The sequence below is a fragment of the Patagioenas fasciata genome, chromosome 2, assembly GCF_037038585.1.
Source record: "Patagioenas fasciata isolate bPatFas1 chromosome 2, bPatFas1.hap1, whole genome shotgun sequence".
NCBI lineage: Eukaryota > Metazoa > Chordata > Aves > Columbiformes > Columbidae > Patagioenas > Patagioenas fasciata.
The window spans coordinates 50,367,374-50,380,706 of NC_092521.1; the positions used below are offsets into that span (position 1 = coordinate 50,367,374).

The 13,333-nt window shown below is 38.9% G+C and overlaps 1 protein-coding gene across 1 annotated transcript; it reads right to left on the reverse strand.

Moving 5' to 3' along the window:
* Positions 1 to 879: 879 nt before the first annotated feature.
* RIOK3 (RIO kinase 3) lies at positions 880 to 12,551 on the reverse strand. The gene is made up of 13 exons (XM_065832534.2): positions 12,368 to 12,551; positions 11,211 to 11,332; positions 10,268 to 10,413; positions 10,037 to 10,141; positions 9,413 to 9,522; positions 8,569 to 8,712; positions 7,563 to 7,690; positions 6,333 to 6,518; positions 5,692 to 5,851; positions 4,611 to 4,691; positions 4,435 to 4,524; positions 3,965 to 4,072; positions 880 to 2,483 (listed from the first exon to the last, which is right to left on the reverse strand). Exons 1-13 carry the CDS (start codon positions 12,428 to 12,430, stop codon positions 2,382 to 2,384), a joined length of 1,545 nt encoding a protein of 514 aa, XP_065688606.1. The 5' UTR covers positions 12,431 to 12,551; the 3' UTR covers positions 880 to 2,381.
* Between the last annotated feature and the right edge of the window lie 782 nt (positions 12,552 to 13,333).

The window sequence follows — 13,333 nt, forward strand, 5'->3', positions numbered from 1 at the left end:
AAGGTATGAGGGGAGGGGGTCGGGGAATCAGTTTCAAGCTGTGTCTTCATATATTTTGCTATTGTGATAGTTTTAGAATTGGCCATTAGAATAACCATAATGTCAGAAAAGTTAATGGCTTAGTTAACAATGAAAAAACTGTATTTACTTTCAATCATTCTATTTGGTTAATAGTAATCCTAGAACCTTTTATTTCAAAGTCCAAGAACACACTAACATTAGCAACTTTTTCCATGTTTTCAACTACTTGATGAAGTTCCTAGATGTTTTAAAATCTCAAAACAAATTCCTGAGCCAGTTTTACTGCTGGAAGTGGAAAAATGTTTAGGCAATATAATCAGGCCCAGTAGCTTTATATCACAGACCTGAGGCCCATTGGTTGTTGGGGGTTTTTGTGTGTTTTTTAAATCTGTGCTAGGCATATTTTAGAAAGAAATTACAAATAACAGTAACAACTCAAGCTTCCATTCAAGCACAATGACAAAAACAGGCTCCTCTGTTTCAGAGGATGGCTCAAAACCCACCCCCACTTCCCCTTCTTTCTCCTCTCTCTTCCCCTCACTTGATGCAAATATCTTTAACAATCAACATCTTTCCTAGACAAGCACATTGTGAGGCATTAGCAACTGCTTTGAGATTTTTCCTCTAAGAAATGGTAAAGTATCAAAACTTGTAAAAAGTCTGGAATAGGACTATGTTTTTCTTTTTAAAAGCCTTCTCCTCTAAACACTTCGACGAAGATAGAGTTGTATTTGCTTTCACTCTTCCTGAAGGGGTTAGATAACTGTAGCACCTCCCTCTCAGTACCTAAGTCTGTGCTTTCCCCAATATCATTATTTTGGACAACTGTTTCACCAAGCAATTAGGAATAGACTTAAGTATCCAAAAGATGTCAGTTCCTTTATTTCAAAAGCAAGATGTAAATGCAAGATAATTGTCCCATTTAGAAAATGGAAGAGGATCCAAATACTGGAATAAAACTGGCAAAAACATCGAGTTTGTTTACTGTTTACATAGTACCCACCAAAATAGTAATTTTTTTATTGTTACAGTGAACTAGGGTAGTCCTACCTTAACACTGCCTTAGTGCACTACTGAGAATTGATGAAGGCCAGTACAAAGCAAAGAACCACACAAGAATCCCACCAGCTCTTAAGCATTTACTTCACCACCAGTTTTCCAATTAAAAAAAAAAAGCAATCACTTTCACAGCACACTGTGAGAATGTCACATGTAGCAACACTATATTCTGCTTGATAAAGAGCAGCATCAGAAACAGCAATCAGTTAAAAATAAGCTGATCAGAATTTCTGAATTCCAAACCATCCCACTACATCAGTGCACCTTTTAATGTGTTGTTTTGGAGAGAAACACTGCTGGATTTTTAGAACTTCCTAAAATAAAAAGACTAACATTAAGAATAAAAGCATGAGGAAAAAACCCAAAAATTTGAGTATTCTTTTTGCTCTTGCAAGCAAAAGCTTAATTTAAAAGTAATGATGATCAATAATTAGTTTTCATGGTCTGTGATTATCTTCAGAGTACTAATGTTCCATGCTTTACTCAGAATTTCAGTTATTATAATTTTTTGTTTGTTAGCACCTAGTTCTTAGAACCACTTGTTTATTAAGCATGAAGCTAACTGAACTTACTCTTTGTTATGCAGCCTGGATGCAGCTCTCAGAAATTCCTGGCATGTCACCAAGAAGTCCTCTGCTGGTTGGATTCAAATCTGTTTCTCATGTAATATCCAACTGTATTTACAGAGATAGTTAAAGCCACATTCCATGTGCTTGAAATGAAAAGGTCCAGACTTTTGCATATATAAAGACATTGGTTTGTTTACAGTTTCATATGACTGCAGCACATAGTTTGGCTTTTCATTTTGCTCTTGGTGGAGAAGGACGAAAGGTTCACTGACATTGTGTCTATACACAATTTTTAATTGTTTTTTTCAAGAAGCAATAGGGGGGAAAAAAAACAAAAAGGAGACTCTCCTAGTATGGTTTCCCACTAAATACTTCAGATGATCTAGATAATTTTTTGGTTTTTTAAACTAAAACATAAAAGCTCTGAATCATGCAAAATATGACCGTCTCAGCTACATTAGTCTAATGTAACTGGGCAATTGGTGAAGTTGTCAGACCATCCAAAGAGGTAGTGACAGTCCATTCTCACAGTGCCAGCCTGACATGTGGGCTAAGTTTAAAAAAAATAAAACAAAACACTGAGGCATCACCGTATGCTCACTGTGTTTTCCATTTTGATGTTCGCAGCCAACCACTTTCTCTTGATATTGGCAGTTGACATTTACCACTGCACCAACATAGTTAGAAGCAGTAAATCTGTGTTTCATTTTGTTAGCAGCTATACATTCAGTGCTATTCATCATATATAGGTGGGTCTCCATCACCTGAAAACACTGACAGTTTCTTTCCATGATTCTGCACGTGATCTTCATTCATCTTCTCCAAAGCTTCAATCTAGAGAGCCAAAAATAAATCCATGCTGAAATCATAAAACCACACTGGCACCAGAATGTTTCTACATGGTGTTAAGAGGTAGCTACAGATGACTGATAGGTATATACAATATCAATATTTCAGTGATTCAGTCACATGTATGGGGCAATACACTTTGGAAGTACAGCTTGAAACATCTCAGCAAATTAGTAGAATGAGAAGCGCTCATTTATAGTTTCATGCTACATAACAGAAATGCACAACTTGCAGGCAGGACTGGATGATCCTTAAGACTTCAGCTGTATTCTCCAAAGTACAGAGATATCTCTCCAACTCTGAACACCGCTACTGTAACTCAGCCAATCCATCAGCATTGGAGAAATTCCAAGTAATATTAAAACCACAAACCCAATGCAACCATTTTTAATGGTGAAAGTTGAAGACAGTTATACTTCAGTGTTTTGTGCAATCAAAAGAACACAGTACAGTAGCTTATTTTGATCTTCAGATTGTTACGTTTAGATTACTTCCTCTGGTACTCCGGGGAGATAATTTTAGTTACTAGCAACTAAAGTCAAAGCCCAAAGTTTAAGGATGGGCTGCTCAAATTCACTTCAATGTAAACAGCAGTGCAAGTCTTTCCCATAAAACTTATAAGCACAAAGGACGATGTAAAACAGAACCCTCCACTCCCTACCTGAACACTCACAACACAGTCAGTGAGGGAATTGTTTTTTGCTTGATTAACTGATACATAAGGATCATGGAACAGTGACATTGTGTTCCCTTTTATCTCTTCCTCACTTTGAGGACCTACATCGAGAGGTAACTAGTTTCAAGCTCCCACAAGCTACATGCTGGACAAGCATAAACCTACACTGTCATTAGGAACTGAGTAGCTAGAATTGCCATGTTGCCCTTACTTTAATTAGTAAATATGGATTATATATATCTGATATCAGGATGTATGCCTTGAGGAGTTATAGCCAAAATTTGAAAATTAAAAGTCAAAGGTGACCAAAGATTCCTAGTCCATATTTACACTAGCATGATTTTAGGCTTGAGAATTGAAAATGCGAGCTAAAACTTTCAGTTCAAGAACCTTAAAATCTAAAACATGAAAAATAAGCTGTAGAACAATTTTTAACCTAGCTTTCCTTTCCCTGCACAACCTTTTAACATATGTAAGGAAAGACGACAAAGATTAGCTTTTAAACTAAAACAGATCACTAAACTTTCCTTAAGGGTGAAAGAAGCAATTACATGCAACATGAAGCCTTTTATACTTGGGAGCAGGAAAGGTGGTGGAGAGGTCTGTCAATCCGACTTTTTGAAGATGTTTTTACTAGGTTGAAATAATCAAGCTTTGAAAGAGACATGCAGAATGATTGCTGAAACACACACACTAATTGTACAAGCTACACATGCACAGTTAAGGTATTACAACAGCTACTAAATTAAAAACAGCTAACCAAATTAAAATGTTAGACACAAAGATATACCTCTGCTTGGAAGTCTACTTCATTGTCAGCTGTAATATTTAAACCTGAGACAGCATTGAAGAGTTCACGCTCATTAAGTGCTTCTGCCACACCCGCCTTCTGGAAGAACTAGTCAATATAAAAAGTACACATTAAACACTACTACACAAACCAAAATATTCTGTTTCCTTCCCCAAATTACAATTACAATATTTAGTTAAAATGAAATTTTTTGCTTTTGTTGACCTACAGATAAAAATAACTGAAAGAAGATTTAAGTTTCTGTGGTACTGTTTCATTCTTCCACATTTTTTTTTGCTTTTGGAGAACACCATCAGTAGAGACAATATGCAAGAGTAATCATATACATATATACATGTGGTGGTGATGGTTTTGTTACGGAGTTGTATTGGTTGATTTTTAGTTAGCTCTTAATTTTATTTTTGAGAACCCTCAGTATAACAAAAGACTGTCAGATGAAGAGGTCTTACCTGTGCAACATTCCTACAGTCTCTGAACAAAAACTCAAGTCCATGAGGATGGGTTGGCTCCACAGACTGACTGACATCAATAAGCCAAACCTGTAGTCACAGAGATGACGATTTACTTTGTTTTAATGTTTCACATTAGATGAAGCCTTTCCTTTCCACATTAAGAACATGCTCACCTTCCCATCATGCCAAAGCATGTTGTATTCACTCAGATCTGCATGGACCAGGTTGCACTCCTTATACAACTGCTGCATCATCTGCAAGGAACCAGATGAATGAATCAATGAAGTCTGCTATACTCCAAATAAATATTGTTTCCATGACTATAACAAAACAAAGCCTTTTCCCAATCACCCAACCAATTTACACCATTTTTTCCCAAGTCTTCAATAAAGTTTAATACAGGGAATCACACTTCTGGTAAACTGTCAGCAAACTACGATTTTATCACTGAGCTTAGCTTTGGCAAGTCAGAAGAATCAGTCACGCAAACTCATGCCAGCTCTGCCAACCAGTCCAAGTGCAGGAGACAGATAAACACGTTCTCTAAATATACTTGTCATTCTCATCCCTGTCACATAGGACAGAAGTTGCACAGTTTTAGGTACTGAACCCCAACTAGTATGCAAGTTCACTTAAAACACACTTGTGTCGCTCCACTGGTCTCAAGATTTGAGGCACAGACAATTCATATTATCAAGCTGCTGGGTTGGTTGGTTTTAATGTCTATAACGTCACAGTCAGTAGACAACAGGTACACATTTGAACCAATTACGGCAGATAATAGGGAAGTAATGTATCCACCATGCAATATTCTAATTCATTCTCTGATTTCTAAATAGGGTAAAAAGAGAGGGGGCTGAGGAGGGGGTCATGCACTGGAGACTGCTTCAACATTGTAAATTAATTATTCAGGAAGCACAGAAGACTTCAGAGAACTTTCTAAAGGACATATGCTTCTATAAAAGGGCAACTGCATGCTCATAACTCCTTCATGACAAACAGCTGCTAATTTGCTGTTTGTCATGAAGTTCCAGCATGTCTTCCGCTCAGATTAAGATTTGATTTTTTTTTGTGCATAATTTCTTATTTATTCTAAGTCACACATTAAACAGCAGGAAAAGAAGCCTTTGGACTCCATATCTCAAAAGTGACGCAAGCATCCTGACAAGTAAATAAATGCTGATTTTTCCTTTAAGGTATTCCCCTAAAAGAAAACACAACCCAGAACTGGAAGAGAAATCAGCGTTGTCTTACATTAAGAACCTGATAGTAAGCCTTTTTCATATCTTCACTACTAAGCGTTACATCCTTTAGTTTAGGAGCTGGGACCTGATCCTGGCCAATGAAAGACATAACCAAGACATGTTTCTTAAGGATAACCACTTGAGGACAAGGTATTCCTGCATTTTGCATTCTGTGGATCAAAAAACAGATACTGATTAAGAAAAACAGAACAAAATCCCCCAAACCCTACAGTTCTAGTTCCTTCTTGCTCATTTCCAGTCTGTGTGTGAGAAACTTGATCCTGAATCAAAAAGTTTTTTAAATAGACCAAATTGAAAACTGAATATACATATTTCACAGTATTTCACGTTGGAAAATTCAGATCTTAAAGTCAGACGTGGGTCTAAAAATGCTCACTAAAAACTGAACACTTTTACAGCTAAAGCCTGTTAACTTAATGGGCTTATAAATTCTGCTGCTACATCACTGAAGATGCAGACAACTCACTAACCTGTACAAAACCAGACGCTTATTCAATCTCTGCCTGGCTGTATATTACTTAGCTTAAAAACCAAATCTAAACTTCTATGCAGAAGTAGTGTATCTTCCTTAAATGAAGAATAGGAAACCAACAGGCATTTGGTAAGAACAGCAGGTATTTTTGTCTTTACCTTGTTAAGTTATGCATTTCTTTCTCAGCCCACATACGAATAATCTTTCGTGGATTCAATTTACTGAAGCGGTCTTTAAATCTGTAGTCATCCTTAATGTATTTGTCACGGTTCTTGAATTCATTAAGAGTTGTTTTAAACACTTTGATGGCACATTCTGGAGGTATAACTTTATCTTCGGTTGCACTTATTGTGGAAAAAAATCAAATGCATAACAAAGTTAACTATTCACATATTTACAAGCAAAAGCATGGGCTTGGTTTTTAATTTCTTTTAAAATATTGCAAGATATAGTGATTTGTTTCTATAAGAGAAGATCTGATTTTCTATCAAATTTGGAAGCCAATTCAAGTTAAATTTATACAAGGTCAATGATTAAGCTTATATATGAGTGATTGGATTTTGGCCTTTTGATTATATGTTGCTTCTCAAATAGGTTCCATCTCCCAGTTTGTTAATGTTTTACTTAAATATCATAGCTAACAGTTGGTACTTGGTTTAAGAAATTACAACTGAAAAAAGGGCTTACATTAGAATAATGGTAGTTTCATGTTTTGTTAAGCACCACAAAAATACTGCCCACTGAACAATACTAAGCAAAAGAACACTCCTGAACATCATTCAAGCAAAGATTTAAAACAAAAAACCCCAACAACTTAGGGAGGTCCCTCTTGACATCTCTAAATAGATTATCTGGATTTGGATTTTATTAGTTCTTTCTTAACTTGCTTTAAACTAGTGGTGTTTCAATGCACTACAATCACTACTAACAGTACAATCCTTCTAGCGTGAGAGTGTTTAAAATTGGACTCTTGCAAGACTTGCAAAGTGAACAGCGTTGCTACACTATTGTCAGGGTAACCCAAAATTAACAGCACCTCCACGGAGCTGCACAGATGGAGCCAATAATACAGTGATATGTATGGAAAGACAATTTTCAGGTAGCCTAAGGTAACCATGACAGATCTGCAGCGTAAGACAGGTCAGTGGAAAGAGCTCCTCAAAATCTCAAGTCTTCTTTTTTTTTTTTTTGTAAAAGGAATACGCTTTTCCACAGAAAGCTACAGTGGATTTGTCCCTGTTCATTAAACCGTCTCCAAGGAGGAAAGTGGGGAATTTTTAACTTGACGGTTGGTACCATCTAGTTTAAATATTTCTGTGGTTTCTGCTTTTTAAACTATGTCTGGTATAATACTTAAAGCTACTGTCAGTAACAAACAATATACTTACTTTCCCCCATATGCATGAAAAACAACAGATTCTTTTCCTGTGCTGATACAGCCTGTGATGGTCTCCAGCATCCCAGAATTGACCATTTTGTACATAAGTAAACGTGTTTTAGGATCCACTGCTTTCTCCTACAAGCAAGAAATGAACACTCAATTCATTAAAATAATTCTTTGATTTACAGTGAATTTAGAGTATTTATATACTGTAAGTGTTCACTTAAGTGGAAAGACTCATGTATGAAGATCATTCTCTCAACTGGTAGAGAAAAAACAAAACAGAAAAACAAACAAATGAAGCAAAGCCAAACTACTCCCGTGCTACCGTCTTAAGATTTCATACTCTCAAGTACCTTATCAGCTATGTAGCAGACATAATATTTTACCAGTTCCGCATGAAGTACAAGAGTACTTCCTATAGTGTCTTCAAGAAGTCTTTGCAAATCTTGAATAAAAATATCCCAAATATTACATCTCTTTTATATCAGTAACAGTAAAATAAAAAAAATGGAACACCCAAATTTGTAGAAGTCCATAGCAGGAATTACCAGAGGCCCTGCTCTAAACTCACCCACAAAGCATATCAACTGACTTCCTAAACTATTAGTCAGAGGTTTACTTGGTCACATAACCTTCCTGAAACTTGCTATGAAGACAGATATTTGCAGTCACATGATTCAGCTGCAGAGGATTAGTCCTCTGGATTGTTTCTAATAAGTAACTTCTGCGTAGTTTATTCATTGTAGCTGATTAAGAGAAGTTTAGAAAGACAAAGAGAAAAAAATTGAAGCTGCTTGCTCTGATTTTTATATAGCACTCACAATAATGCAGCTCAAATAAAGACTGCCTTTTTCTCGTAGGAGTTGGCTGGTACCATCTCCTTCAGCAACATGAACATAATGTCATTTAACTGTTTTACTAAGGATCAAATGTTTCAAGGAATTACCAAAACACTGTTCAGCTGTTACACAAGATAAAAAGTATATAGAGAGACTCTATTAAAAACATACAGCAGTGGAGTGCTCCTTCTTTTCATGAAGCCTTGCACTTCGACGTTCCTCAGAGTATGCATGCTGCTTTAAGGCATTGAAGACTTGATTTGACAGCTTTAAGTCCATTCCAATTCCATCCCCAACTTGGAATTCAGGTGCAAACTACAAGTAGAAATAACAGAAGTTTAAGCATTGTTACTAGCAGACACCAAAAGTTGGCACAAACAGAAATTTCTCTTTCTGATTTGTAAAAACCTAGTGTAGAGCAGGACCTATGTGAAACTCACTTTGTGTAATGTTGCTATTACGTTAAAAAACATATTGCTCTAAGCTGAGAACTCTAAGTTCTGCCCAAATTGATCTGAGATTACCTAATATCCTGTAAAATAGCGCTTGCAGTATTTCCTTATTTGCAGAAGTTGCACCCATTACATTAAAGTAAGCAGTAGGTATGTAGTATGGATAAATAGACTGAAAAGCAGAAAGTCAAACAATTGACTGAAAATAAGTTACTTGGCTCATCAGGCAAAATTAATTTAAAAAAGTAGGTTACATGACAGTTATGCTTTTCAAAAATAGCCTTGTTTTTTTCATTTGCCTGTGTACCAAACTTGCTGATAGCTTTGTTTTGCCAAAACAGCTCTGTGCAAATTCTTGAATCACAGCCATTAACGAACTATTATTAAACAAAAAACCTGCACAACTCAAACAGCCAATTTGAGTAACTAATCCAGACACTGCGTTGCTTTCATCCAACTGAAAAAAAATCTGCACTAGATACCACAGCACAGATGGACAAACATTATTTCTTTGGTTGAGTTACAGCATTTCAGTTTTACACACAAAACAAGTTTTCACTTACATTTTCCATGCGAGCAGTGTTCTTTCTTCCACATACCACTTCATCATGTTTAGTAGTGATGTCTTTTCCTTTTCCTATGAAGCCCTTTCTTGGTGTAGTAGTAGGTTTATCTGCCAACAGTGAGAAAAATAAATCAACTTCACATCTAAACAAACCTAAGTAATGCTCATAAAGGTTCCACAATGCCCACAAACATAATTTCACTTATTAAACAAAACAAAACACTTCAATTGTATGGTGCAGTCTTCTTTTATCCTAAACATGACAACTTCTTTTGCTATGTTATGACTTAATTCTTTGTCTTCTCTGATGTGTCAGACACACTTCTGACATTTTAAAAACAGAAATATTCAATGTAACATGCAGATGCTCCTAGCATGACAGACAGGCATATCCCACAATACTTTCAATGTACAGTAGTTATTTTACCAGATTAAGCCACTGAGGCAAATACACCGACAGACAGAAACCTGAAGTTACCCGCCCAACTTCCTTCATAACACCTCCCAATTACGTGACCTGATTTTACATACAACCGGTAGGTCTCCTTACGTTTAAGAAAAACTAATGTCATTCTTAGGTCTATCATCTGAAGAAATTGTATTGTTTAAAACAGCCACATACCTGCTCTATAAGGATCATGACGGGTATCCTGCCAATCAACCTCATCCTCTGAGCTGTCACTGTCATAGGGATGTACCTTCCGATAATTTTCAAAGGATATGGAGACTTGAGAAACAAAACAAACAAGCATGTCTGATTACCAGGGATTTGCTACCTCCGCACAACTCTCTCAACTTAAACAGAGTGCCAAGGATATCTCCAAAGCAAAAATATCTCTTCTGATGAGGGTACCTTTGCTATCTCCATTGATCTTCTTCTCTTCACGCCGAAGCTGTGCATCATACTCCCTGTCAAATTCCATCTGCAGCATCTGAGCTAGCATTAGGTCACTAGAAGTGTCAACATTTTCTCCTGTAATAAATGGTCCTTCAGCAACACTATGTAAAATGAAACCAGAAATTTAAAAAATTAAACATTTCACTCTATACAAAAGACATCATGCAGAGCAGCATAGAAACTAATGGATCTCAACTGTCTGACCCCCCTCCAAGCCAACACTAAATATTAATAGAGCATGACTTTATTTCTCTTTGCCAGTTCTTTGCAATGCAAATATTACTTAAACTTTTACTTGTTTACTATTCTGTAAGAGGCATTAGGCTCTATTTTTAAGATACTCTTCACGAAAGAGTATCTTAAAAGTATGTATATTTATGTTTATATCTTTTTATAACTAAATAAAACCAATTTTTTTTAAAAAAGAAATAACAATAAAATCAAAAACAGTGAATAGAGAAGACAACAAGCAAAATTTGTATGAGTTTTGAACTAGTGAGCTCTTGGCCTATGTTTAGAGCTTCCAAGTGTTAGGAGGATATGGCTGACACACGTGACAGTTCTCAAAACAACATTTTACACTGCTAACAAGAATCTCTAAAAGGGAAGAAAAAACATATTTGTGATGTTTCTCAAAAGATCGTCTACTGACTTGCTTAAAGCACCCAAAACAATATGCAGAAAATATCAAGAAAGAAGACTATCTTCTCTGTCACCCTTACTAAGGAAGAGTTTTAACTGGCAAAGCCATCTTCACTGAAAAAGACCTGAAGAAGAAGAGTCAGGAGAAAATAGGCAAAGCATTTACTACGTGACTACGCATTAAGTACACTGTAAGAAAATACACAAAAGATGGCTTCATATCTATGAAGATCACTAATCCAGGATTTAAACTTACGCAACCACTTCAGGAAAAGCAGCATTTTCTTCTTCTAGCTGTAGCTCTTTTGCCAGCTGTTCGCTCATCACATCAGCAAGGGAACATGACATTGATGTTGCGTTATGGGCTCCCCATGGACACTGTAAATAAATGTTTCATTCAAGTCAGCAAGAAATGCAGTAACAACACAATAATCAGGATAATTAGGATAATTGGCTCTAAAATAAGCTCATGTAATCTTACAAGAGCTTGTTTTCTACAGATACTTAGGGAAAGATGATGAACTAAAGTACTCAAAATACCTCAAGGAGTAGTTTCATAAACTCAATAAGAGACCTGTGATTGAAAGGATGTTGATGGTTACTTACTACTGGGGAGAAAAAGAGTCACTTTATCAGTGCCAGTACCCTCTGAAGAGAGGGGCAAAGCCTTCCCAGTAAACTCACTCACAAGTTTATGCAGAATCTGTGTAATACTTCTCAGTACAACACAACACTAATGGCTTAGGCACAGCTTTCTCCCCCACTTTTAGAGCCCTGAAAGGACAGCCGTCATAAACACCCCTTCAAAAACACAGGACACACACACACACACACTTTGTGTGGAAAGGTGGGGGTTGGGGAATGATGAATCCAACCCAGTTGTGACTCACTGCCTACTGCCTTGATAACCACACTGACTTGGATCCAATTCCCTGCTCACCCACTGAGCCTGGAGACAAGCGGCTCCTTTATCGGTGTCTGACAGCAGCTCTCCACCAAGATAACTGCGAGCAGCAGCGAATCCCACCGTCCCGGCACAGCTCGCTGCCCACTTCAGCAGCGGAGCCAAGTGCTCGGTTTGCCAAATCAGCGTGACCCCTCGCTGAGCTGACACAACTTCACCGCGGCCTCTGGAAGCCCCAGCCTCCCGGGAGCGGGAGTAGAGCAGGCGCCTAGCGGCGCTACCTCCCGGCCTGCCCCCTGCCCCGAGCGGAGCTGGGCCAGAGGCGGCGCCCGAGCCCCGGCAGCCCCGTTATCCCCCAACCCCAAGGAGCCAGGCCAGCACCGGCCGCGCCTCCACGGCCCCGGAGGGTGGAAGTACCATGGGGAGCCGTGGGCAGCCGGGCACAGCCCCGCGGGCCGCGGCTGCGGCCTGGCAGCGCCCAGCCGCCGCCGCGCCCGGGCCGCGCTCACCTTGCTCTGCCAGGCGGCGCCCGGCCCGGCGTCGGGAGCGGCGGCGACTTCTACCGAATCCATCTGTGCATGCAAGGGCGGGCGGGCGGTCAGCGCGGCGACAGCAGGGACTTCGCTCAGGGCAGCGACGCTCGGAATGCGAAACCTTCCGGGTTCTCCCCTCTTCTCTCTTTTACCGTCACTTGCCGTCAGGCTCCTCATTGGCCGACCGGCTCGGGGCTTCGCCCGCCTTTCCGGTGATGTCACCGGAGCGGCCGTGGGGTCCCTGGTGGAGTCCGGAGCGCCTCGGGGCCGCCCGGGGGCTGAGGCGGCGGGGTGGGGGGGCCGGCAGCTGGGGGCAGCGCCAGGTGCCCGGGCGGGGGCAGCCGGGCCGCCGGGGAGCTGTGCTGACAGAAAAACCACCGTGATGACATCACTGACACCGACAAACCGACTCTTTTTTGGCGAGTTTTACACGGACTGTGTGTCCACTTGTATGCAAGCTCTCCAGGAAGGCTTTGCCCCTCTCTCCACAGGGTACTGGCACTGGCAAACTGACCTTTTCTTTCCACCCGTTAGTAGGTGACTGTCAAAATTCTTTCAATCAGAGTTTGCCGTACTGAGTTTATTAAATTACTTCTTGAGGTATTTTCGGTACTTCATTTCATAATCCTTCCACGAGAATCGGTAGAAGACAAGCTCTTATAAGGTTACATGAGCTTATTTTAGAGCGTTATTCTAATTATCCTGATTATTGTGTTGCCACTGCATCTCTTGCTGACTAGAATAAAATGTTTATTCAGAGGCAATGTTTGCTTTTATCTAAGGAAGTAAGCAAGGGAAGGGGGAAAAAATATAAGTGAACAAATTAATTTGATCCTCATCCCATGACTCACTACAAATACAAAATTAAATACTTCATACATTATCTGGCACCTGTTACACCTCAATTGTTTATGTAATGTTTACCTGGAAAACAGTACTGTG